At 42.7% G+C, this 25057-nt stretch overlaps 1 protein-coding gene across 1 annotated transcript in view; it reads left to right on the forward strand.

The window, feature by feature from the left end:
* Positions 1–3263: 3263 nt before the first annotated feature.
* The window catches only part of pou2f2b (POU class 2 homeobox 2b), a 56841-nt gene continuing 35047 nt past the window's right edge, over positions 3264–25057 (forward strand). The window contains exon 1 of the mRNA XM_020610908.1: positions 3264–3305. Within this exon, the coding sequence (XP_020466564.1) occupies positions 3269–3305 (37 nt within the window). The 5' untranslated portion in view covers positions 3264–3268. The remainder of the gene's footprint in view (positions 3306–25057) is intronic.

Genomic DNA, 25057 nt, shown 5'->3' on the forward strand with positions numbered 1-25057 from the left:
AACACTCAAACTGCATGTTAGATAATGAACTCTTAACATTCAGTATTTCATCTGCTTAGATAATTTATCTGCATTTAGCTTATTCACTTACATATCAAAAGTACTGCACATGGTAAAACAGCTTCATATGCCTTCTACAGCCAAGTGGTCAGGGATACCTCTTAGCCTGACTTTTTCTAGTTGGCTCATTGTGGTAAATAGCTTGTTACATTTATCTGCTGTGCCTATAAAATGCAGCCTTCAATGTTATGCAGCAAAGCTAAGTTCATTGTAAGTTTTATTGGCATTTCGTGTTGATTCAATGTTGTTGCCAGATCTCTTCACAGCTCTTCTGTTTTTAATATTTAGCACACTGTTACTTTCTTGGTACTTGCTGTCTCAAAGACACCATCTTTATTAAGAGAACTCTGACCACAACCACCCCTTAAAAATGCTGCTGAGTGTATATTGACTTGCTATGATGGAGAACAGTAAGCAGGACCAGCCCTTGGGGAAAAACCTGATAGGGCCGTTTCTACCCTGTTCACAGTGTGCCTTATTTGATGGCCAGCTAAACTGCTCTAGGCCAGCCTTAGGGAAAACTGAGTTTCTTGAAAGCCCAGCTCTCACCACACCCAGCTTTAAAGCTAGACCAGTGATGGGATTCCCTACAGGGAGGCCTAGGCACTCTCTCTGAGAAGTCTGCAAAACAATAGAGGTCCATCTCAAAGGATGTTCCTCTGAACAATGACTGTCTCAGGTGACCCTGCTACTATAAGAAATTTGTTTGTCAAAGAAATTGGGGTGCATATCTCGAGCACTTAGGAAAATTATGCTCACTAATATCCAAGCACAAGACTTAGGCAGAGCACAATCAACAAGTCCAAGGTCTTCAATGTGGTGTCTCCATCAGGATAAAAAGCAAAACAAAAAACTGCTTGAACAGCTGGACCCATTTCTTACTGACATTTCTGCAACTGTCTTAGCCTGGATGCTTAAAGACTAATTGGGTCTGTTTAAACACTTTGGAAATGTGCATATTAGCTTTCTTGTGCATGGTTGTGAAGGTTAACATCACTGTCCTATCTATCCAGCAGCTGGTTATCTTCACTTACAATACCAGCACCTCTAAAACATTTTTATTAAGTAACACTGTGCATTTTGTAGATTGGAGGGTTAAAATGATAGCTTTAGTTTCATGTGCGGGATTATTTCTTATGTGCAGTGACTTTTTTAGTTAGTGAGCATTTAGAGGTGCTGAAAGGTGAATTTTACCTCCAGACAGATTGATGCTAGCTGGTTCTTCTGCTGCCAGTCATTATGCTAGGCTAAGCTAGCTGGCTGCTGGGTCCACTTTTATATTTCACAGACGGGCATGGTGCCAGTCCTCATCAATCAGCAACAAAGTGAATAAACCCATTTCCCAAAATGTCCAACTATTGTTTTAACAAACACCCTCCTTTTTTCCAAGGTTACATTGATAGCCACAGCTGAAAGATTGTTTTGAGTCTGTCAGCCATAGCTAACCCCGAGCCTCCTGCTGACCCTTGGAGCCACACCCCATCACCACAACCACCCCCTCCTCTGTAATTTCTGCACAGCAGCAGCTTTAAACCGATAGGCTCGCTTGATGCCACACTGATCTACATCCAGGTCAAGGATTCCACTGATGGGGTCAAAGTTCCCGTTGCTATGGTAACGACGCTGGGGCTGGTTTGTGGCAGTATTGTGATGCAGTAGGGTGGGGACCGAACAACCAAAGGAAAACAATTATAGAGCCAATGTTGGAAAATAATCCAACCATGTTGCTTTTTCAATGAATCGATCTGGTTCAACATTTGTTTTCACTTTCTCTTACCTGCAGTACAGAATAACTTGGAGTCAAATCTATAAAACAACCTTTTACGTACACCATAGCACATAGTGAACATTTTGTGCAGTGAATGCTCAGTTTATTGACTAAAACACTTCACAGAGAGATCACAGGTTTTGTGTTCCGTGCTGCAAATTGTATTGTGGTGGGAAAAGTTAATGTAATGTCAGGTTCTGTGGCAAGACACTGGTCATCATCAGCCTGTAGACTTTATTCCTCTGTCCACAGGTGTTCTTTACACCTCCTTGATTGGATGAAGACTCAAGTCATCTTGCAGTAGCTCAGGCCTAAATCAGTCTCGTATTGAATCGTGTCATCTAAAGCTGATGGACACTACAGCCTTCTGCTGCCGCACCGGGGCTGCCTTTATTGTATGTATACCCTGTAGCATATGGTACATCCCTCTGATGGGGAAATTTTTTATACTTTTATTGAGGAGCGAAAATTAGATTAGGTGAACTTGAAAGCTTTCTTCCTTGGTTCACATCTGCACTGTGTGTCAGTGAGTCATAAGAGATTTCAAACAAGATATTTAGGACACAGGGAGCACATTTGAATTTGAAATGTTTTTTTTTATGCAACTTAATTATTAGCCAGAAATTTTGATTTTTATTCTGTTTATGTCTGTATTCCTTAAATAATGATTTAATAAATTATAAAACATTACACAAAATGTGTTGTAATTAGCTTAAACCAATTAAGTCATAGTCTTTGTCTTTGTCAGTCAAATACAGCATGCACATCCCAGGAGACACCATCAGTGAGTGTGTGAGCTGAAGGACCTGCAGGTTTCTCTGCTCCAACGGTGTTTACTGAGGCCTGCAGGTGGCAGCATATAGAGGAGTCTCCAATTTGAGGAGGCCTCATATTCAAAACAGCAAAGCTCCTGCTGTGTTTACTGTGTCATGTCAGAAACATCTGTCATGTCATAAAGTTACAGGTTAATTAAATTAATCTGTGATTAATTAATTTAAACTTTATTAGCTTTATGGTTTGCTGATAAATGTTTTATGGCATTATTATGCAGGGCACTCTCCCGCTGGGTCTCACTGGGCCTTTTAAACAAATTTGCAGCTACAAAGTAAATACGCTTGCATTTTTAGGAGAACTTAACATGGGGTTTGTGCAGTGATATGTAGTCCAAGATGTGGTTTTGTTCACTAATCACCTCAGATGTGTCGTGATCCCGTCCATGCACTGATCTAAATGACCGTCTTGGCTTCCTCCAGCCTCCCCTCTCTCATGCACGCTCCTCTTTCTCCTCAGCAGCGCAACCACAGCCACCGGGTCGCCATGGAAACCGCTGAGAGACACACGTCGAGGGTGAGAGGTGGAGAGAGAATGAGGGACAACCAGGGACAGGAGAGAGAGAGAAAAGGGGAGACATGAAAGGTTAGTGTTACACAGGCTGCTCGCATGGCGGGGATGGAGACGTTCATCGATGGAAGCACTGGTAAATTTTCACATTAACAACAACAACATCAACAAAACAAGAGAATGATTCTGTGGGCGGGGTGGGGGTGGCTCAGATATGCATCCTGCAGACTTAACTTCTTTTCATCTTCCTCTCCTCAGCTGTACTATACACTTACCTTTCCCCTTCTCAAATCACAGTCTTTCTGTTCCGTGTCACTTCTACAAAGCGAAAGATGTAAGTCCAACTGCAGGGGAGCTCGACTTTCTCACGTGGCAGGGTACTGGGGGAAGCCAGTGTTGAGAGGGGAGAGGGGTAGAGAAATATCGGTCCTAATGATTACTGTGCAGGGCTGGGCTTTTTCTTTTTTATTGATTAGAAAGGAATTAATTTACTGGGGCAACCCTCGTGTTTGCACTCTCTCTCCTACCCTCTCTTTACCTCACTCTCTCCTGTCCTCCCTTGCTCCTTTGCTCCGTGGACGAATAGCGTTGTCTCTTCTTGACTGCTCTGCATGTTGTATTATCGCGGGAGGATTTGATTCGGAATATGGTCTCTGTTATGCATAGCCTATACGGAAGTCTCGTCGCAGCTCTGCTCCTGTACTGCTTTCTCCCAACATCTGCGAATGTCAAAACATTAGCCTCATATAAAAGACGTGAGTGAATGTGTGGTTGTTGTTATTGTTGCTGAATCCAGTGTTTTTATTTTGCGCCTCATTTGAGCTCATGCACATCTAACAGCATGGAGATCGGGACTGAAGGGAGAAATGATGGTGAAATAGAGACAGACATAGCGATTTATACTATTTACACTATATTGTTCCTTTGATTCCTCTTGTTCTGTTCTTTGTTGTTTGATTCCTAATTGTGAAAAGGCCATGGATGATTGGGGAGCTCTTTACGCACAGGTGGGCGCGCAGGCCGGTGTGTTAATAGGCAACCTGTGTCTTAATGTGTGCATAATGTAACCTGTAACAGGGCAGTTCACGGCCAAATTCACCAGCACTGTGAGGTTTTTAATCAATGTGGTCGATATTTGCTCGTCGGTATCTCGATGCCGCAGATGCACAATAACACCTCAACACGTTAAGGACTGATCTGCCGCCAAAGGGAGATCGATGGACAGACTGAGCTAATTATGAGAAAATCAATTAAAAGGAGGGGATCTCTGGGCTTTATAAGGTCGAGCAAGAAGCTCACACCTGCAGAGCGGAGGAGGAGAGCGGCCAGTGGACATCTCCCAGCCGAGGCTTGCCTCTCGCTGTCCGCTGGCTGCCTGGGGTGCCCGGTGACCTGCTGCAGCATTGAATCATCTGTGTCCTTGCATCCTATCATTTGCCACCAAAATCCCGCTTAAACAGCTGTCTCAGATCTCATTTGGTCAGTGTTTACATCATGCACCAACAGGCTCAGAACAAACACAGTTCTGTCCATTTCTGTTTGACCTTTGGTCTCTTTTTAAAAGAGAGGGCTACATTACAAGGTCATGTTTAGGCTCTTTAGTGCCCCATCTTTCCTTAACACATAGATCCTCGCATGAACATCGAGAGATATTTAGTTTTTCTTGTTGTTGTTTCTTTTTCTGATAACAAGGCTTGAGTTTAACAGGGCTACATCTTGGATTTTGGTAGGTAAATACATAATGTACATTATATCCTACCGACGGCTTTAAGACAGGATTGTTAGGCTTGTAATTTGAAATGTCTCATCGTTGTGTCGATCTACCAGTGACCTTGTAGGCTATATGAAAAACACATGCAGTCGTAAGTGTGAGCAGTTTGAAGCCATCATAATCAGTTTAAAGCCATCATAATAAATAGCAAACATGTGGACTACATCGCACATATGAATTGAAACCCCATGAGAGTGGAACCCACGTTTTGGCAGACAAGTTCTCTTTTATACTGCAGCTCTAAAGAAAGAAAACGATTGTTTGTTTGTGTTTATCAGGCATTTCGATAATTAATTTCCCACCAGTCTGCCTTTACTGCATGACCAAAGTTACTACTTTGTTAGACTATATATCCGTAGCTTCTCCACAGAGAAACACATTCGAGTACTTTCCACTTTATACAGTCTTAACGCTAAACCTACTGCTCCTGCGCGTAGGCCTGTTGATATTAATAATACATGTATATTATCCATGGCCCTTTCTTAATGTAGACTATTTGATCATGTTTGTTTGATATTCTGCCTTTGCGGTGAGTGCACATCTGGTATTTTTGAGCTGTGCCTTCTTTATCATATCTTATATTCTTAAAGCTTTTTAGAGCCTCAGTATAATTTTAATAGCTCGAATATTTGTCTTTTAATAACTTGGGCTATCCCAATTCATCTGCGTAATTTAACAGTTAAATGTCCATCATTTCTTATTTGGAAATGGCAGAACATTTTGCTTGAAATTAAAATTAAAAGGCAATTGAGTCTGAATTGTGCCGAGTTGTGTCCACACTGCTGCTTTGCATATAAAGTCAACATTTCCAAGTCGGTCTGTTACTGTATGTGAAGGAGGCATCGCTGGAGTCAGTTATTGATAACACTGACCATGCTTACCTCATGGCACAGTTTAAATCGACAACACGGGTTTTAATGCCTCAGGTTTGTTAGATAATATGCAAATATTAATGCAGATTTTGTTTGCATATTATTATTTTACGACCACTGCTCCAAGTTCATTTCGGGATTGTTTTCAGTAGTTGATTATCTGTGGAGCTTGCGCTAAAATGGAGTTCATATGCATACTATTTGAATAAAAACCCATAACTTATTATTTATTTTTGCACTATTCCAATTGGAATTGAGGTCTTTTGAGATTATAGTTTGCAGCCTACAGTTTAATGGTGTTAAAAATTTCGATCTTCAATTCGAAGTAGTTTAAAATCTGCAGCAGACAAGTTAGGGAATATTTTGAAACTCTAATTCCCATAGGCCTATATAAACAGTAGGCCTATATTACATCTGCATGTTGACGTGTGTAAATCACTTTTAGCCCAACGGTGTCGTAATTTATCTGTATTACAATATTTACAGAAATAATATTGTTTAAAATTCGACTTCATGCAAATATAAAACATAGCCGGAAAAGCATGGCACACCAGGAAATATCAGAATAGCAGAAACATGTTTGACATTAGACAATCTTTACAATACAGTTTCGTCTATTTGATGTTATTTACATATCGAGGTGTGTGGTAAGCGTTTCTCGTTTTTATTGAGGACAGGTGAAAAATGGAGAGGTAAAAATGTAAATTCCAAATGTAGTAGCTTAAGTATATTTTAAATAAGGACAAGAGCAGCTTTTGTAATACTTACAGTTCTTATAACATTTCTGGGGGCAGTCACATGCACAACATATTGAAAAGCTATTACTCGAGATGCCGCCTGCATATTTAGAAAAATCCTGTAGAAAAAGCCCAAGCTGATATTTCGATGTTTTGTGAAATTGTCCTTTCATAGTTCCCAATGGTTTTTAAAGCTGTGTGTTCCGGAAAAATGATTATTAATATTTTATTGGTTATTGGTATAGGATAAAAATTATTGTATCAATCAAAAGTCTGCAGACGCAGGACTGGGACCCTGACACCTTGTCCTGCGCCCTGTCGACTTGAAGTAGACTACACAACCGGTGCAGCAGTTTCATGGTTTCTGTTAAAGCCTATGTGGCCCGACAGCTCCTTCCATGAGCGGGTTTTTGGCTCCGGTTTGGTGATAGCCTATAAAGCCGATCGCTCCCGTAGGCTTTGAACTAGGCTTCTCTAGACATTTGTGTTACTAGCCACTTCCAGTCGGTGCGTATCAAGCACCACAGGCCATACAAAATGAATCCATTTTCAGCGACTCCCCTCCCAAATGGCGTGGCAGCTCTCCGCGGCCCGGTGCACAATACGGTAATGACCCGCAGGTCAAAGGTCGTTTGGCCAGTTCCTCAATTAAAGCGGAAAGATTGCAGTTGCACGATGCAGTTTTTGTGACAAGAGGGGGCCAGTACTGACCGGTAGGCTATAAACGGAATACATGAATACTGGATTTGCCTGTATAGAAAACTTTTGTCCCCAAATGTCCACCCAAGTGTACAGCATATGCTTTCAGTCATTTTTTTGAATGGAATGTCTCTTTACTGCGCCTTATTTCGAAAAAAACAAAACAGTGAAATTACATGTTACATGAAAATGACATGTTATTATGCAGCATGTTGGTTGGTGTGCCTGTTGTGAACTAAATCAAGTTTTATTTAAATGAAACCTACTGGATTGTGTTTCACATATACGTTTTTAAAGCCTTATTTCCACATAGAAAAAATGAAGAACAAACAGAACAGTAGACACACTCACTGTGGTCCTCCTGGACTAAAGTCAGTAAATATTTACAGGCAGGCCAGTTTGTCCGGGGTCTTTATGGAAAATCTTCCATTCAGGGACAGTTTTTGTGGCGGGTGGGGCTTGTGTGTATGTGAGTGTTCAGATTTCTTGTCTTGTCTGTCTTCACATGTAGTCAGGTATCTATTGTAGTTATTGAATATAATCAATAGGCAGTTCACAATCATCGCTGTATCGATTAGCTGATGAATGGTGACTGTATTAATCATCCGCAAAGATCCTGTTGTCAGTGGCGTTGTCTTTGTCAGCCAGCACAGCAGCCGCTCAGGAAGAGACTTCACCAGCACAGACAGGACTTCAATAAGTGACAAGAAAGAAGTGATAAATTGATCAAAAATGACCGCAATGAAACGGGCCTCTTGTGAGGCCACACATGTCCATTATGTGACTGTGTCTGTGGGTTTGTGGTTGGAATACATCAAGGGCTCAGGGTCAAAGTTCAGCCTTACCCCAGACTGATGACCCTGCAGACAGACTGACCTTTGAGGGTCTAACAGCTGAGGGAGGAGGCAGTGTATTGGAGGACCAGCCAGGGAGAGCACAGAGGATGGGGAAAGGGGGAAAGATGGAATCAGAGGAGGTGAAATTTTGGACAGAAGGAGGAAGGTAAGAGCGAAGGGGAATCTAAAGAGGAAATCGACAGAGGGAGAGACAGAAGTGGTTACCACAGTGGACCTTGAATGTATCCTTGTGGTTTTTGTTGAACTATTCTGCTCCATTCTCCCCTGGTTTTGGTGTTTGGCTCTGGTTTGAAGCAGTGAATTAACACCTGACCCCAGCTTCTGACCCTACCCCCCCTTTCCTCCTGCTGCCCCCTCCAGATTAGCAAATATGTGCTTTCCACCCTAAACACACACTCACACACACACAGCAACACAAAGTCACAATTACACATGTGCACACATAGTTACTTAATGTATAGACAGTAAAAAAAAAGAACAATGCAGCCCCTTTATATACACAACTTCTGCACATCCTGTTGTTTGGTCACCTTCCAATTCCCCCGAGTGGAGCTTCAGTATGTCACTGCTTGTCAGAGTAACGGTCAGTTGGTAATGGCTACCTCCCCCCACACAATAACCGGCAAGGAAGACCATCCCCGAGAAACTGACCCTTATCCATTTTACCTGCAGGACATAGCCCAGTGTTGGCCCTGCAGCCAGAGCCTTGGGCTTGGGACATGCTACCACCCTGGTACCCTGCTATACCCATAACCTGGCTTTTGTCAGTGCCAGTTTACATCTCAAACTTCTGGATTTCTTACCCCTTAAAATAAAATATACCACAAGTGTGCAGAGTGCTGCGGGCACCGTTTAAAGGATGTTTTTACTTTTAAGTAAGAGAAGTGTCAGAGGAGGCCTGCACTCTAGAAATCACTGTAATCTGAACCACCTCGTGGAACCACAGGTTTAAAGTGGGAGCTTACCTTTCATATAAGTGTAGCTGCAGCGGTGATCTGTGTTTATTTAACCATGTTATAGATGTAAAACATCACAAATAAAAAATAAAATACAAGCATTTCCAAAAGTCACCATTATAATACAAAGATGCAGCAGATGACAGACAGACATCTGGTTACCTGAAATTTAGTTTATTAATGTATTACTTTGTGTTAAGTCATGTAATAGTTTCACGGCAGCATCAGTCTATTTCCAGATGTGCCACAGTGAAATTCTTCTGCAAATTCATTTGTCTATATTTCATTTTACAAATTTCCTACTAATGTTTACTTTCATTATTGAATAATGATTTTGTTTACAAATCAGTTTAAGGCTTAAAATGTGAAAAATAGGTTTGTATTGTGAGGTTGTGTTTGGTTTAAATTGATAAGCCCTCTAATATCCAAATCCAGATATCCAGAAAGTGTGGCTCTTAAATGATTAAAATGATTCCACACAATACGTTACATTTATAAATTATTGCATTTATACATTGATTACATTTATTATCAGAATCAGTTGCTTTGATCAAATATGCTTATATACTTATGCTGCTTTATCAGTTTATCACACAAATGTTTGAGCATTATTGTACTGATGAAGGGTAGATAAAGGTAGAGTGAATCAATGAAAAATACTTTTTTATTAACATTTCCAGATTTTAAAGGGTTCTCTACATTGATGGTAATGGGCACAAGGTACCCACAGCACCCCGCTCATTTCCCCTTATGCCCAGCATGAATCCAGCTCCTAATCCTTTACAGTGTTAGTGGCATTCATTACACACTGAGCATCACCTTCCCTCTCATCCCATCTCCCCCAGCCTCCTCCAGGCTATTGTGCCGGATTGATGGCTACTCCGGCCGATAGGCGTGTGTGTGTTGGAGGGGTCTCGGCTGGGCTGGTCAGCACAATTTGTAGTGCCCATCCTTTGCCTGTGAGTGTCAGCAGAGAGCAGCCGGTGTGTCTGGCTCCATTAGGTTTCCTACCTATCTTCCCACTGTGTCAGACAGAGGAGAAAGGCAGCAGAGAGGGGGAGAGCAGTGGGAAGTTGCCCGGAGGAGAGGGGGGACAACAGAGGAAACAGGAAAAATACATCTTTTTATCTCTGCTTTCTCCGTGAAAAGCACTGTAGAGTTTCTCTGTCTCTCCCTTTCCTGTTTTCTCCTCCTCTATCCTGCCCACCTCTCACTTTGTCCTTCTCTCACCCAAACCCATAATCCTTCTCCTTTTACCTCATACTCGCTCCTTAGTCCTAAATCTCTTCTTCCTGTCTCTATCATCCCTTTTTCAATTGTTCTCCATGTGCCTCTCTGTTACTCGCCTCCTCCCTCCTCTCCTTTCTATTGCATCTGAACATGCCAGCTCTCAGCATAACCCTTTCACACACTCCAGATGACTGCAGCACACCTCATTTTCTCTCCTTCATCTCTTCAACCTTTTTTTGTTGTTTTTCCCCTTGTTTTTTTTTCTTTGTTATCACCAACACATCCTTGTTTTGCAACTAAACCTCTGCCCAGCATCTCTTTTCTTTATGGTGCCGTCCACCCTAGTGCCTGATTTAAATGTCACTGTTGTTGCCATCACAACTAATGTTAAATTAATTTGAGCTTTTGATAAAAAGAAATCTTTTTTCTATGCAGGAAAAATCACCATGCAGTCATCACAATGTCAGAGATTTTTCTCTGTCCTGAGCGAGCTCAAGCTCACACCAATTTTAGTCATTGCGGCCATTTTGTTGGATGTGATCAATTTTCTGTGATTTGGCCTCTGTGATTTCCAGCCCGTCAGGTGTGTGTCACTCGTGTTGCCGTGTAGAGTTTATTGTTTTCATAATGTCTAGACAAGGAATATAAAGTTTTGGTTGTGGAATTTGAAGCTTAATCATGGACTAGTTTTGAATTTTATAACAAAATGATTGAGTGCAATGAACATTTCCTTTCTTAGCAAGATTTAAAAAAAAGCTAAATTGATGATTTAACCGCAATGAAAAGCTACTTTCACCTCCACAGTTTGACTTTTTTGTTGTTACAGCAGACAGCTAGCTTTTCCTTACCACCTCAGCACTGCTCATATTATTCAGATAACAAGAGAGCCTCTGTCATGTCCTACAAAATAGGATATTTTTTCTTAATCTGTCAATGGCTCTGGCCCTGATAGACTTCATTTTGGCTGAGCAATGAAAGGCTCAAAAACATCAATATAGCTGAGGAGGATAAGAAGAAAGAGCTATATTCCAAGTCTGTCTCTCATTCCCTCCATATCCTCCTATTTGTATGGTGCAGATATTGGGTCTCAAGCGAGAAATCAGGATTGCGTTCTCTCAGAATGGCAGCATCTGTCTGTTGAAGCGGAATAGGAATGTTATATGGAACCAATGCATCCGGATTTGCCTGGACATGTCAACAATACCCGTCCACAATTTCTCTCTCTTCCCCTTTATTCCTCTATGTCTCTCTCTCTCTCAAGAAGTTTCTTGCTTTCCATCTCCATCATAGCCACAACAGTGCGGAGGAAGAGGTGTGGATTAGGCCTAAATGTAGAATCATGTTGGCCAAGCCATGACTGTCTCTCATGCTGGGTCCACCATGGAAATAAAGTCTGTGAAGAGAAATGAAAGAAAAACAACAACAAAGAACAAAATCCACTCTACTTCGTACGCCTTTCACTTCCATTCTCTTTGTGCGTTTAGCGTGTGAAAAGGGGTTGTGAAAGGATGTCAAGAGGCAAGAGGAGAGAAATAGGAAAAGACAGACAGTTATCCTTGTTTTGCCTTGGCTGTCACAGTACAATGTGCATGGTTGATAACTAATTCAGAAAGTCTACATGGGCTGGGCTTAGCTTTTCAAATAACTTGTATATCTGAATGTGATTTAAAGGCTGTTTTTATGCAACTGTCTGTGGCTGATCAATGCTGTTCCTCTTGTCATGCTGTAAGACTATCACTCTGGTATACAGTCATCCAGCACGGGGTGAAGGGAGCATTTTGCTTTGTCTGTGGATAAGGTTTGGTTTGCAGAGTGTGATGTATATGGATGGGGGTTTGGGGCTGCATTGTAGTCCGCAACTGTCAGTGCAGAGAGGAAATCAGCGCCGCAGACAGTGATTTCATCGATGTACAGTCGCTGCTTTTGCCTTCTGCCTTTTTATCCCCTCACTCATCCTATTTTCAGCCTTTCATTTTTTACACAAGGGGAAAATGAGGAAGAACAAAACCAACATATGAAAACTAAAACATGACGGGGGGAGAGAGGCAGGGAGGAGGAACAGAGGAAGGAGAGGCAATCTTAGAAAACAAGAGGGCTTTCAAAAGTAAGGGATGAAAGCTAGTCAGGCTGTTATTTTTGAAAAATGATCCTTGTGTAGTGCTCCTCTTAAGAACCAGGTACATATTATTTTATCTCCCTGCCTATCCTCCTCAGCAAGGTGTTTTGACACAAAAAAAAACTCAGCAATGGTTTCTTTTGAGTTAAGCAGTTTATTGTTTTTAACGTGATTTTTTTTACGCATCACATCAGCTTCTCTGTGAAATGATTATTAATCAGCTGTGTATTATGTTAAAAGGTAACCCATGAAATCCTGAAATATAACCATGCATCTGCTGTTTATTATCACATTATTTTGATGATCTCTTAATTTTAAAAGTGCTCTTTAATATGTCAGATTTGTGTCGGCCACCATTTTGCAAGCAAACGCGCAGACTCCCTCTTTCCTTAATGGAGGCTGGTGCTGGATGGACAGTGGCTGAAGCCTGAATTAGAGTGATGCTGGTGTCCACACAGTCATTTTGAGCCCGCCCCTTTGACCCTTAAAGCCAGGGATTCCACAAAAAAGGTGAGGCACATGATGTGATTTGATGTCAGACTAGAGAGGAGAGAGAGGCTGAAATAATCTAAATGGCTGCGACTGAATCACAGGACAATGTTAGTCATTGATCAGTCTAACTTTTTATCACTGTCGCTCTGTGGGATGCTTTCTTATAACTTTGGGCAAGACGTAGAGGAAGCACAAAGAAGACCATAGAGTTTTTAATGAAAATGTATAAATGGACATGAGATATTTTATAAGATTTGTGATGAATCTTATCATTACAGCAGTACAGATGTTTGTACTGGAATGCGCCTCTGTCTGTGTGTGTTCAACACGTGTCTCCTGTATCAATAGGTTAATAGCTGAGATGTCAGTTTCAGTGACTGGCTGATTAGTTGTGTGTTCACTAATCCACACTGGGGCGAGGAACTATCGGCTTTCACATTGATTTTAGTGTGGGGAGCAGGCAGAAGATAGAGAGAGGGGAGATCTATTGATTGACCCCAAATTAGCTCCACCACCACCCACCAACCTGTACTGCTGTTCCCGCACTCAGCCGCAGCTTCCTCATTGGGCGCCCGGGATGACAAACATTTGGTATGATTGGACGCTTCGGCAGGGAGCAGAAAGTCCCCCCTTTTTTGATGTTGTTGATTTGGAAGTGTTGGTTGTTTGTGATTCGGCTGTCAGTTGATTGGCTGTATGGCGAGGATGAGTGCTACTGTGTCTGACCATAGGGAGCGGCTGGTTCGGATGCCTTTGATGAAGCAAATAGCACCACCTCCAGAGGGAGGGCATTACTTTTGTGTTTCTGATCACACACCGTAACCTTATTTGTAACCCTGTTACGTGTCCCTTCTTTCTTTCAGAAACAAATGCCAGAATATTCAACAAAAAAGGATGAAAAATGTGGCTGTGTCCTGCCTTTTCTCTGGTGTCCTTCATGGCTGTCACCCCACTGCATCATATTCTTCCTTTTTACTGTTCTTTATCTCTGTTCTTGTCCCTTGCTTCCCTGCCTTTCTCCTCCCCTCCCTCCACATCCTCCTTCCTTGGGTCTAAGCTTTGAGCTTTTTTTCTGAGCCTTTCCTTCCCTTATATCGCTCCATCTCATCCCACTCTGTCTGCCTCTGATATTCCTCTTTAGGCCTCCTTCCCTCCGTCACTCTCTCCCCTGTGTCTATGTAAGCAAGAGAGAGGCGGTTGTTAAACATTTTTCTTCCCTCTTAATTGTTTTGACTGGGCCGATTGGCATCCCGATTAGGCCTATTGATTTCCTGGCGCTAAGTGCATTGATTTTTAAATTTCTTATTGATCCCTGCTCTAAATCTCCTGCAGACTCACTCACACAGTTCCACCGTTCACAGGGGCAGAGATGGAGAAAAGGACTGAGGAGAAGAAGGGAGGAAAAGGAGATTGGTATTAGGTAAATACACTGACCGCTGACAGTGTAGTGAATTAACAGAGTGAGAAAAGAAGAAGGAGAAGAGCAGGAGGTGGGTGGGGGTTATTAGCTGTAGGGGAAGGTTGGCTGAAAAAAGCTTCTCAACACAGATAAATAAAAGCAGAGAATAAACAAAAGACCAAACAATTCTGATAGATTCACATTCAAACTACTTTTAAAACAATCCACAAAATTTTAAAATGTTGTCACAATTTAAGTATTTTAATTACACCTGACTATCTCTTGTGTAAAAGCTGTAAAAGGTAAAGGGGATCTGTAATTGTGTAATGATAACAAGCAACAGAAGGGGCTGTTAGCGAGTTGCCAGCCTGGTAGCTGCCCAGATGGAACATGTTCATCTGTGAAAAATGAGTCACTTTATGGTTGAACAGAGGTTTATGAGGGATAGACAGATATTGGAAATGTCAGAGATGGAATGAAGTATTTTGTCTTTGCCTTGCTATTTCACATGGTCTGCAGAGCCTACTGGAGACGTGTGTGTGTTATTTCTGGCTTATGACTGTGTTAGGCTTTAGAGGCCCGCTGGACACCAAATCTTACATGCCCACTGGTGTTTCTCTGAAGGTCTGTGTGTGTGTGTGTGTGTGTGTGTGTGTGTTCCTGCATCTACAGGTACGTGCAAGCATGCATGCTTGAATGTGTGTGTACATGTGAGCAAACCCATATCGGAACTAAACGATATCTCCTTATGTGTGTGCACAGGAACATGTATGTGTTTTTACAGCAGTTTGTATATTTGTGCGTGTGCTTGACCTTTTCTTGGCTTAGGTGTTGAGGCTCAAATTCAGACACTGAGTTGATAGCATTTTCTTTTAGAGCCTCTGTTTTGACCAAATTGTGCTAACCTTTTCTAAAGTCATTTGCTGCTTTTCTGTCTCAGCGTGCAGTTGAGTGCCTCCCACAACACAGTATATGGACTATATGTAGCATAACTGTGTTGCAATTACAATTTGATCTTTGTAGATCCACTTAAGATAAGTGCTTTCAAATGGCAAGGAAAGAAAAGCGACTATTGTCAGCAACATGGAAAGAAAAAAACTTCAGTATCGCTGCCGTTGTCAAAGATGATGTAATGCTGCACTGCCGTGACATTAGATGTAGCTCTTTAAAAGTGCTCTTTAATAGCTGCATTATTATGGGATGGCCAAGCTGGCAATGACAGTGATTATGATGGCACTGACAGAGGAGAATGTTTTGCTTAACCTTATGATGTTTATATTTTCAGCCAACAGTTTGCATTTGTAGAAAATGTAAAATAATACCTTGTTTCATATCAGGGCGTATGCTGGCTAGACAACGACAGATAAAGTGTTTAAAATACATGCACTGGGCCAAGCTGCTGTTTGTTTTGTAGTGATGCAGCTTGTGTTTGCTCTGGTGATACGGGTGGCCTTACAGCACACACAAATGCACATACACACACAAATGCTGATCTGTAACATATGGATGAATGAATTGTATGTGAGATTACACAAGTACAAACACACACACACACACACACACACACACACACACACGTGCAAGCACCCACAGACAATGAGGCTCAAACTGCCTGATGGTCACTCTTACTGACCGGTGCTTTAGATGAGAAGTAGGAACTTGTGGACTCAGCACACACACACCCATACAACCACATGTCCCTCCCAGCTCATACACATTAGAACAAGACACACACACACACACACACACACACACACACACACAGACAACAGCAGGACTGTGATGCACTCACACCCACATACTGTCCTTCGGCTCACAGACACCTATCACACTCAAAGACAGGGACACATAGTTTGTCCAATACACACTCCAAACATAACCTTGACCTGTCGTGCTCCCAGTCTGCAGTCTCATACATACTTCATCCGTTCACTCAGGAATGTCACACACACTGCGATGCACTTTTGAGCACATATTGATCTTGTGCACACTGAAAAACACAATTTCAGTTGGAGATTCGAGAAAGCACAACAGCTGCAGATTTAAAATAAATGATTTGACAGAAAATAGGTTGATTTTTTAAATTATATAAATGAAGTACAGGATCATTTTAGTAAGGGAAGACACAAATTCACAAGAACGGAGGATCTTAATATAGACATTTAGCATCAGCCTGGTCAAAACTGAGCCTTAAATGGAGCCTTGACACTGGTGATGGTGGGATGGTGGAGGGGTGAAGTTGCAAGGTGTCACAGACTGCAGTGACAGCAGAGAGACATTTAAATATCAGCTAAGATGATGATTGGCTGATAGGAAGTACGCCCACAGAAACCAATGAGATGATTCAATAATAGAAGAGAGGTGGAGCCTTAGTGTGATGATGAAATGAGGCTGGCTGACAGTTGTCTTCCTGCTTTAACTTATGCAAAAATGTCATTTATTATTTTGAGCAGACTGGGTCCTTTGTGTATTAAGAGTGCTGAATAATGAATATGCCTGAAAATGAATGTTTATAGGTTAACTTATTGATTCCTGAAAGTCCAAGGTTTCTGATAGTCTTCAAACATCTTGAGTCCAAACCTCAGGATGTTAAGTTTAAAATGATATAAAACAGACATAAGCAGGAAAATATTCAAATGGTAGAAGCTGGGTCCAGAGCACTGTGCCATTTTTTTTAGATAATAACTCAAAACAGTTCATCTGTTATCAAACTGATCACTAATTAATTTAATCAGCTAATCAATTATTCAAACAATTGTTGCAGCTCTAATAATACATTTCAAATCTCTCACAAAAATGGAACTCTGGCTCCTTGTATTCATCCAGATACGTCTGCAAAATTAGAGCAGATACAGGCCTACTCAGTGATGAATTTCACTGTCAAAGACAAATTTGAAATAAATCTCTTGCTATGGACTTTCAGCGTGTGTCGCACTCTGATAATTTCCACAATATCCTCTGCAACCCCCAGGGGCAGGTTTTTTTCTCTGTTATTTCTCCCTCCATCCTGCCTTGTTTCTTTCTGTTCTTGTAAAATGCTGGTTGCTTTGCTGAAATACTGCAGTGCTTTATCTGCCCTCTTTTCCCTCCCTTTAGTCCTCCTCTCACTCCTTTTCCTCCCCTCTCTGTCTTTCTCTGCCCTCGATGGGTTGGGTATACAATCCCCCACCCCTATTAGTTGTTGTTGTTGTTGTTGTTGAAGACAGGGGGGTGTAAGGGTGGATGGATGGGTGAGGCAGAGAGGGGAGGGAGTGGTAGTAGAAGCAGCCGGGACCCAATGACGTGGGTGCGACATGTAACCGTGGCGCAGGAGAGGAAATCAATACATGAAAGGATGAGGAGCACTGGGGTGGATTACCGTCTGGGGCCCTGGCTACTGAAGGGATGGAGGGAGATGGAGGGGGTGTAGATGAGGCCTGGGGGGGTTGGAGAGAGTGTGTATGTGTGTTGGTGTGTGTATGTGGAGCAGGAGGAGGGCTGCGGAGGGCGAGAGGCCACATTGTCCAGTCCCCTCTCTCCTGCACACCCTGCCCTGACCAAGCACTGTTTGATTCTTGACCCCTCCCATCAACCCTCCCTTGGCTTCTAAACACTGCTCAGTGCCAGTAGGCTGACATAGGTGAACCTATACACACACACACTCGCACACAGGTGCAGTGGACTCTATAATGTGGAGTGAATACATAGACGGGTACGGCCACTGTGTGCTAACACTGCTGATAACCCTGCATTATCTGTATGGGGAATAATCACCTGATATTACCGGTGTAAATTAAAGAGGCCCGGAGAGACTGTGTGTGTGTGTGTGTGTGTGTGTGTGTGTATGCATTTATGTGTCTGTGTGGAGAGTTTGTGGGCATGCAAGTCTTCAGCATAGTGCATCTGCAGCACTGCCACAAACCCAGATAATAAATATCTATAATAAATATCATTATTATTGGGCCAATCTCCCCCAATAACATAGCCTCAGTGAAAGATGGCACAAGGGACTGAGCTGGATATTGGCAATATATCAGCATTGATTATTGAGAGTGCTGACAGGGAGAGGGAGGAAAAGTTAATAAAAACTAATAAAAAAGACAAGGAATACAGAAAGAACAAGAGCTTTAGCTGGATCAGCTGCTTGTTCACTAAAGGAAAGAGAGAAGGGAAAGTTGGAGGGAAAGAGAGTGGAGATAGTGTACGGGCACTGTGCGTATGTGTGTGCCTGTCTTGTTATATTTTCCATGTCAACATGTATATCTCTGTATGTGAGCGTATGTCTGAATTTAAGTTTTATCACACTTGCTGCACATGCGGGACTTTTTTGTGCGACTGTGAATTGGCATCGACATCTACGTACACACACAAACACTGGGCTTACTTTTTCTTTTTCCTGTATGTGTGTCTTCTCGGATTGATTGAATCTTGGTTGAATCTGAACTTTGCGGTTTGGATCCAAAGCCTGCACAACCTTTCCACACATTGGTATTAACCAACAGTTCATACCCACTCACCCACAAACACATGCACACAAACCCTCATACACACACGCATTGACAAAGACACCAGCAAACAAAGCTCATAAAGGCCCATGCATCATATCCATATTATCCTGACAAATCTATACATCATGTCAGAGCACGGCTTTATGTGAATATTGCATTTCGCTGTGTGTTACCGGTGTGTGTGGTTGTGCAGAGAGGATATGAGAAGAGCGCCTTGGCACTTGGAGCTACTGGTTTGAGATGGAATGGGGTGACAGTGAGAGAGCATTGTCCATTCTAATAGGGCCTCGTTAGGCTGCTGACAAAGCCGGTAAGGCCACTGTTGGCTGCTATTGATTCCGACCGACGCCGTTATTGATGAGTGAGAATTTAATTCAACCAGCTCATTTGTCAACATGACATCACCTTTTAACTATGACCATGACATGGATGTGAACACCCGTGGATGAGCTGGGTCTCTCACACACACACACACACAAACTCACATTGCAACACACACAAGGACAGTGTGTGGGCATACACACACACACACATGCTGTCTGATAATTAGAACTTGTGTTATCCTCTGATTCTTATGCATCATTTACAACAGAAATAATTGTGTTAAATATTCAAACGCTGTGTTTTTACCCAGTCTAATCAATCATTCAAAATGAATAACAGGCAGTTAGCAAGAGTGCATTAAACTATATGACTGATGCATACCCTATGTTATGACTAATAACTAATAGCCTTAGGAGACTTCTGGCTCTTTCTGATTTGGATAAATATTTCATGGCACATCCTGACCCACAGCATATGAACACATGTTATAAGAACTGACCACATTTCTTTCTGTGAATATTTTTGCTTGTAACTAATATAAGAGAGGATGTCATAGGAAGTACTTTTTAACAAAGGAAAAACACAACCAAAGAGTAAATGTACAGTAAAACTTAAATATTTATATACCAGAAATTATACAGAAGCTACCATAACATTTTTAATAGCCCAAATTCAAACCATCAAATTAAAATGTATCTGTAGGAAATGTAATTTAATTGTACCTGAACATTCCTTGATCAGTGGAAGACAAATAGAGTTATCAATTGTTGTGCCTATTTGACAACTGTACAGAAGGAGGCAAAGAAAGGTTGCATCATTTTCTAAACTTTTTTTTTATTTAGGAGTTACCTTTCATGTTACAATCTGGTGAACAAAGAGAAGTGCAGTAAAGGACCTATTAATATATAGGATTTTATATGTTTATATATAAAATGGAACAGATAAAAATACATTTGCCATTATAAAGAAATGTATAAATTGCCTACTCATACCTTAACAAGAGGTTATACATTTTGTGGTCAATAAATATTTAGAATTGTGACCTGTTTATAATTTCTCATAAAAGTAGCAATAGAATAGTAAAACTGCAACATAGACAGTATAAAATAATCTAGAAATACTGTTGTATATCCGTAGTCAGAGTGTGACAGTTCCTGTATAGAAAGGAAATACAGATTTAGAGAGAGCACACCCACAGAAATAGATGATTTTAATTTCTCTGATGCAAATAATTTGCAATAATCATCCAGTATATCTATTACAGTATTTCTGTCTGAAAAAAAAACAGAGGCAAAGAGAGAGAGATGATTTTATAAAAGCATTTTTCAATACAGCAGGGGAAAGATACAGCCTAGAAAACAATGGAACCAGCTATGTATCTCTGTATGGATTGAGAGGCTTGATAGAGAGGGAGGTGGACAATCGGGACCCCGTGGGCCCCCGACGAGAGCGGGCCAGCAGGGATTATAGGCTGAAGCGACCCCCCGGGGAGCTCACTCTCTCTTTCTCTGTCTTTCTCTCTCTCATGCTCTTCGGACACGTGGGTCTCTCCGGGTCCCTGGGGAGCCACACTGCAGGGACCAATTCGCTACAGGGGCCCTATAGGCACCAAGCAAGGAACACACTGAGGGGGCAGTTTGCTGAATTTAGGTGGTCGGTCCCAGACAGACAGATGGACAGAAACAAAGACAAATGAGATACAGTGTCATAGCAGGTATCTTTGTATTTTGTGTGTTCTGAGTGTGTGGATTTTACTTGTCAAACAGTGCAAGCCTTTGTAGAAGATGATGAGGAAAAATGTATTTAACTGGGAAAAAATCTAAACTTGCATGTGTGCAACAGAGACAAAGGCAGATAGAAAAGTTTGTTTCTACTTCTGAAGTTTCTAGGTCTAACCCCTACTGTAGGATAATGAGATCCAAGCATCATGTGTTTGTGAGTGCATCTGAAATTCACGTGCAGGTGTTTCGACAGCAGTCTGTTTTCGCACATGTGAATATCTAGTTTTCTCTTATGATGTCTTTGCAGTTGTGTCAGGTGGAGGAAAAAGAAGAGTTTAGTCAGAAGAGTGTGTAGAGGACGAAGGGGTGGATGCTGTAGGTGTTAGCATCCCTCCTCTTTCTCCTCCTCACCTCCCCATCCTGGAAGGACCCTCCAACACCATCTTATTTTCCCCTCCTTCAATCTCCCACACCCTCCCTCCATCCCTCTCTTCCACAGACACGCACAACCACACTACATTCTACAAGAAATAATTGCTTTTGTCTGGAAGGAGTGTAGGGAGGAGGGAAAGGGGGCGCGCATGGCTCCCTCTGTAGAGAGAAGGGGGTCTTTGAAGGACAACTAGTCACTTCTCCTCTTCCTCCTTTCTGCTGTTCCTGCCTCACCTCCCTTCCCGTCTTTTTCTCTCACGACTTCCCCACCTAACTCCTTTCAGTTCGGTTTTTCTCTTCTACTCTGCTTTCCTCCATTCCTTACTCTCCATCTCTCTTGACTCCCTCCTTCCTCTTCCTCTTTTTCTCTCCTCTTGCTCCCTTTCTCCCCTCTCCCTCTTGGACCTGCGGATGTCATCTGTCATAAGTGAAGGGAGAAGGACAATAAAACCTGGTTGTCTACTACAGGGGGTGACACATTTTTCATAATTAAGAATATACCAGTTTGGTGTACAGCGCACATTTCTTGACAACATGCTTGTCTGTTGATGACTGAGAAAATGACAAGTCTGATGATGAGAGGAAAATAATGCAATGTATGCAATATATGCAATTTCCATTAAGACAGGCCAAATCACCCGCAGGATTTAGTGTGCACGCAGTGCTGCCAGAGGGGGCTTTCAGGCCCTACAGGAGCAAGAACTCGCTCATTCCTATTGATTTGTCCGTATTGACTGCAATGTTTAAGGCATAGATTTTTCTATTTAAAAATCTATATCGACAATAATCTAGTGTGTAAACGTCCGGCGTTGACTGATGCTGGCTTGTAATTGACAGCGTGTAACATGTTGGTGCCGAGGAGGGAGAGGGGAGAAGGCAAAGCATACGTAGCCGGGATGGAGAGAACAAGACCCAGGAGCAGGGGGGAGCAGGGGGGAGCAGGGGGGAGTAGAGGAGTGTGGTGATCACCTCTGACATTCAGGGTCTTATCCCCGGACACCTGGGCTCACTTATGTAGTTTCATTTGTAAAGTGTGTGCATTAAACACTTACTTAAAATGCTGGTATGCATGTGGTGCTTTTATTTCACTTATAGTTTAGAGAGGCTAAAAATGTTCTAGTTTTCAGCCTGTAAACCGGCTTCATAGTTCTCTGGAACAGCAGCGGCCGCTCTTGTCTTAATAGATCTGAATAACCTAATGATGCACCATTGTTCGCCCAGGAGGGCTTATTCAAAGCAGCAGTGACGAGATACAGTAACGTAATTGCGTGCATGAAGTGTATCCTGGTTGCCTTAAGCAGCCATAGGTATCCATGGATTCTCTTATCGAGTCTTCATCTCGTCCTAGGCAGGCCGGCAATAATGCACTGATCACCACTGCCATCATTATAGCCGGTATTATTAAGAAGGGGGAAAAATCCAGAAATCAATACAGGATACCTTTTGCAGCGGTAGTGAAAATGAGGGAGATGGGGTGGGTGGGTGGAAAGAAGGGGAGAGGGAGGGATGGATGGAGGAAGGGAGGTGCGGGGGTGTGTGAGTAGTAGCGGGTCCTCTCTCGCCTCAATGTTGCGGCCAGCCTAGTGGCAGATCGCTACAATCGTGGAGGGAGCCGGGTCGAATGAGCTATAGGGGTTCCCAGATAATAACGGGGACAAACAGACAGACAGAAAAGACACACAGACGGATGGACGGAGATAGGCAAGTGTTCCGAAAAAACGCGACACCATAACCGGATTATACTCTTCTTTATTTCCGTTATGGTGTGTTTTAGTAATTTTTTAAATTATTTATTTATTCGCTGTATTTATTTGGGTATTTATCGATTGATTGCGTTTTAATTACTGCCTTGTGACAGAGAGCGAGGGAGGAGGAGCGTCAGGGCCAAGCACGCGCGTTGGGTTTGTGTGTGCGTGTCCGTGTAGCCTTTTCTTCAGTTGTTTATTTATTTGTTGCTGATAGGCGTTAATGAAGCTGTTTTAAATGTGCTGGCGACCAGATCCGCTGCTTTGCGCGAGCGGACGAATGTCTTATATGTAGCCTTCATGCAAAGGAGAGAGGAGACGGAGCGCGTGCAGCTAGAGACCAAATACAACAGATCAAACCAAATAGTACTCATATCCAAATAAGACTTTATAACTCTGTTGGCCTTTCACACTGTCTTATCTCTTTCTATGTATGAGAATTTATCGTGGTGTTTTCATTTGCAAAGCGAATACCAAAGCTAAGCCCGGCCGGTGATGCTACAGGAGTAGGCTAGCGACTGTTTTCATGCCTTTTCACACCTATAGGAAACATTTACTGCTGAAGAGTGAGAGGAGAAAATAAGCTCCCGGGCCTCTATGTTTACCCAAGGAGGACGTTTAACAGTGCAAACGTAACAGAGACGCAGGTGCATAAACGACAGGCAGGTGCCACACAGCCTTTTATTAAAAAGCTACTACAATGGGCCTGTAATTGTAACACAACTTTTCCTGTAGCGTACAGAAGTGAGGTCTAATCTCCTTTCTATCCGTCTGTGTGTTAGTCTGGACTGTAAGATAACTGCTACACTCAAGGGACCATCCTATGTTCTATGCACATTTGGGCTACACCAAAACTAATGCCGGCCACCAGTCGACATCCACAAATGTAAATAAAGGTGTGCAGCAGGGCTACATGTGTACACACCTAACGGCGAATATTGTGAGCTCTCCATACCAAGTATTTTGCCAAAGCTGTCTACCAGAGAAACGGACGAAGATACAGAAGCTCCACAAGAGGACAGAGCTTATTATAGTACTTCTGTCAGATTATTTGCATCAAAACCAGCAGCCGGACGAAGATCATGTTTGTCCCCTTGCCGGTGCCCTTCGTGTTTCAGAGAACTGCCCCTGACCTCAGCGCCTGGCGTCTCAAGTCCCCTCTGGCTCTTCGCTCTAACTCCGGTAAGACATGTTTTCTATCTTCTTCCTGCTGCACCTCCTCCATGTCGGTCAGCCATGCATACCTGCCCCGCCTCGCTCGGTGCCGATGCACTTGCAGCGGGGAGAGCTGTTGGTGCACACACCCACTTACACACGCACATACACTCCTCCGACTCCCTTTGAAGGTTTAACCGGAGCCCAGTACGCTTGCGGGGCGGTTGTTGAAGCCAAAGAAGGTTTCCTGAGAGCGCCGGATTGTCCAGACTGATTGAAAATTAACTGCGTAAAATGTCCATTTTTGCTGTCCATTCTTTGAACGATGCGCCACTCTTCCACCCACGTGTTTGTTTATTTCCACGCCACCTATATGTTCCTTTCTCCGAGTATTTTTCTCCCCCGTCTCCGTCCCCATCCTTCCCCTCTTCTCCACTGCCTGCGCTTGAGCCTCAGCCTCCGTCTCTCTCCAACTAGACTCTCGGCAGGCAGGGAATATTCATGCCAACTTATCGATCCTGCGGAGATCGATTCCTGGTCCGGTGGAAGCAGGGAGAGGGGGGAGAGTAGGTGCATGGAGGAGTACGAACGTACGGGAGGAGAGACAGAATACACAATTATGCTCTTTTTATTTCATATTATTTCAGCTTTATTCATGTAGATAATCTGTCAGTGGCTTGGCTGTGAGCTTGCCCGACAGCTCTGCCCTTGTAACTGCTTCTGAGCTCACTTGCATGCTGGTTAGGGGACATGGGTCGCGTCCTTGTAAACTCCACTGGAAATAGGCTTCCATTTACTTTATCCCTCTGTCCCGTTGCTGTTTGTCTGCTGCACGGTTGAAAACGGAAGAGCAGAGGGAGCGTAGAGTCAGGGAGGGGGGAGGGTATCGGTTGGG

The sequence above is a fragment of the Monopterus albus genome, unplaced genomic scaffold (assembly GCF_001952655.1).
Source record: "Monopterus albus unplaced genomic scaffold, M_albus_1.0 scaffold107.1, whole genome shotgun sequence".
Classification (NCBI taxonomy): Eukaryota; Metazoa; Chordata; class Actinopteri; order Synbranchiformes; family Synbranchidae; genus Monopterus; species Monopterus albus.